Genomic DNA, 2,044 nt, shown 5'->3' with positions numbered 1-2,044 from the left:
TCCATGCTCTTTTGTCCATGCCACTCCAGGAATAGGCAGGAAGAACCCAATCTCACCACGGGGACCACAGACTGACCCCTTACTTTAGAGGAGCAGAAAACGTAGTATCAAGGACACCTTCAGGATGTAGACGCTAAGGTGACTGCTGGAATCATCTAAGAGGAGGGAGTTTTAAGCAAAACTTTGCTGCCCTGCAAATGTGAAAATGACATTGTTGACCTAGAATCAATAGTATACACATTCAAGGAATTTGTTCTCCATAATAAAGACCATTTCTGTGTTGACACATAGCTCTTCTAGTTTAAAGAATAATCAATGGAATAAATTTGAGATATCAGACTGTATTTTTGCACCCATGGAACAAATTATTATTTTCTTCCATTGGGGTTTGAATTTGTGACTTTGGACACCTTGACTATTAAAGGCAAGTGATATAAAGCTGAAATCAATATTACTAAAGTGAGAGCATCCCAGGAGTCACCACCTGGGACCTCTGCTTGGGTCTCCACCAAAGCCAGAACATCCCAAGCATCACCACCTGGGACTTCTGCTTAGAGCTCCATGTGTTGTTGCTACTCAGATACTTGGAGAGTGACTTGGCAAACCAAAAGCCAGGAAAAAGAGGCTCTAAGAGCTGAGGCTAAAATGCTGAGACCTTTATCTGACTTGGCCATGGAAAGCTCCGACATGGCAGAAAAATTCAGCACTTGCATAGACAATGCATGAGCTAGCTCCACAGTCTGAATCTGAGCCTGCGCTCTGCCATTTTGTAATATGGACTTGCCAGGAAGATGTTCAAGAACATCATGGAACCTATTTGGATTCCAGGCCTTGGCTACCTCCTGTCCTTGCAAAACAAGTTCTTCACATGGTCTAGCCCCGCTAGCCTGGACACTGGAGTCTGGGGCCAGAGTCCCAGGTTATTATAAAGTGGTATATGGCACTGATGATTCCTCACACAGAAGGTGCCAATTAAACAATGCCTTAAACAGTGTGTAGGATTTGAACAAATTCCATGGCTATGGGTTCAAGGGCAGTCTAGTAACACAGAAACTTGCCATAAACTCTATTTGCCTTCTTCAGTTTTTCAACCCAATTTTGCAGGCACTCTGTGGTCCTTTGTAGATCATGTATCCCTGGAGACGTTTTGAGACATTAATGATCTCTTTGATGGAATCCATGATGGTTTTTTGTGCTAAATCCCATCTTCAGTAGACGATGCCATGTAATGTTCTTTCTAAAAAAAAGAGACAGAGAGAGAGAGAACAACTTGGATTTACAATGTAGACACTATTCGTATTCATTTTTTCCTGTGCTGTTAACATTTTTGAAAAAAGTAGCCTTTTGTTTAATTTTAGCTTAATTTGTTTTTAATAAATGTGTATCATTGTCCAGATTGTACTCACCATTAAGGAATGAGAAAAGAGCAATAGTTGACTCTATTAGGTCAAAGTTTGGTAAAAATGTTTATAATAAAAGACAGATGGCTTAACAAAAAATGAACAACGGTCATCTCAGACTTAAACAAAAAAGACATAATAAAATAAAAGAATAATTTAAAAACCTTTCAAGAATCAATTCTGGGCCATCTTAGCCAATGAGTATTTTTACAGATAGGGATGGTCAGTGATCGCAGTAATGAGAAGTTGCCAAAAGCAAATGGGAAGCCTGTTGGTGTAGCAGAAAGTGTGAAGTGTATTTTACAATCTTGCTTTCTTGTCTTTTGATAAAACCGCTCCATTTTCCATTCCCAAGTCCATTCACCAGCCTCAGGACCTCTGAACTTCAGACATCCAGATGTGGACCTCAAAGCAACTGTTAACACTAATAGAATCCTTGCTTCTTAAAAAACCCAAGCAACTCAAAGCAGATACCATATACACAGAAATCAAGGAGCACGTGCAGAGGATAAAACATTTTGGGGCAAGAAACAAAGATTGGTGGCTGAGGGTTGTTTCTAGATTATGTTAATTAATACCCTCCCTCCCTCCCTCCCTTCTTTCTTTCTCTCTTTCTTCTTTCTTTTCTTTTCTTTCTTTCTTTC

The 2,044-nt window shown here is 39.9% G+C and overlaps 1 protein-coding gene across 1 annotated transcript in view; it reads right to left on the bottom strand.

The window, feature by feature from the left end:
- Positions 1-336: 336 nt before the first annotated feature.
- Positions 337-2,044, bottom strand: part of PUDP (pseudouridine 5'-phosphatase) — a 181,032-nt gene continuing 179,324 nt past the window's right edge. Inside the window, exon 4 of the mRNA XM_023202544.3 lies at positions 337-1,237. Coding sequence (XP_023058312.1) covers positions 1,196-1,237 — 42 coding nt within the window. The 3' untranslated portion in view covers positions 337-1,195. The remainder of the gene's footprint in view (positions 1,238-2,044) is intronic.

This window comes from Piliocolobus tephrosceles, chromosome Y (genome assembly GCF_002776525.5).
Source record: "Piliocolobus tephrosceles isolate RC106 chromosome Y, ASM277652v3, whole genome shotgun sequence".
In the NCBI taxonomy this organism is placed as follows: Eukaryota; Metazoa; Chordata; class Mammalia; order Primates; family Cercopithecidae; genus Piliocolobus; species Piliocolobus tephrosceles.
Note: the sequence above shows the minus strand (reverse complement) of the source record. Positions and strands in the feature narration are given on the sequence as shown.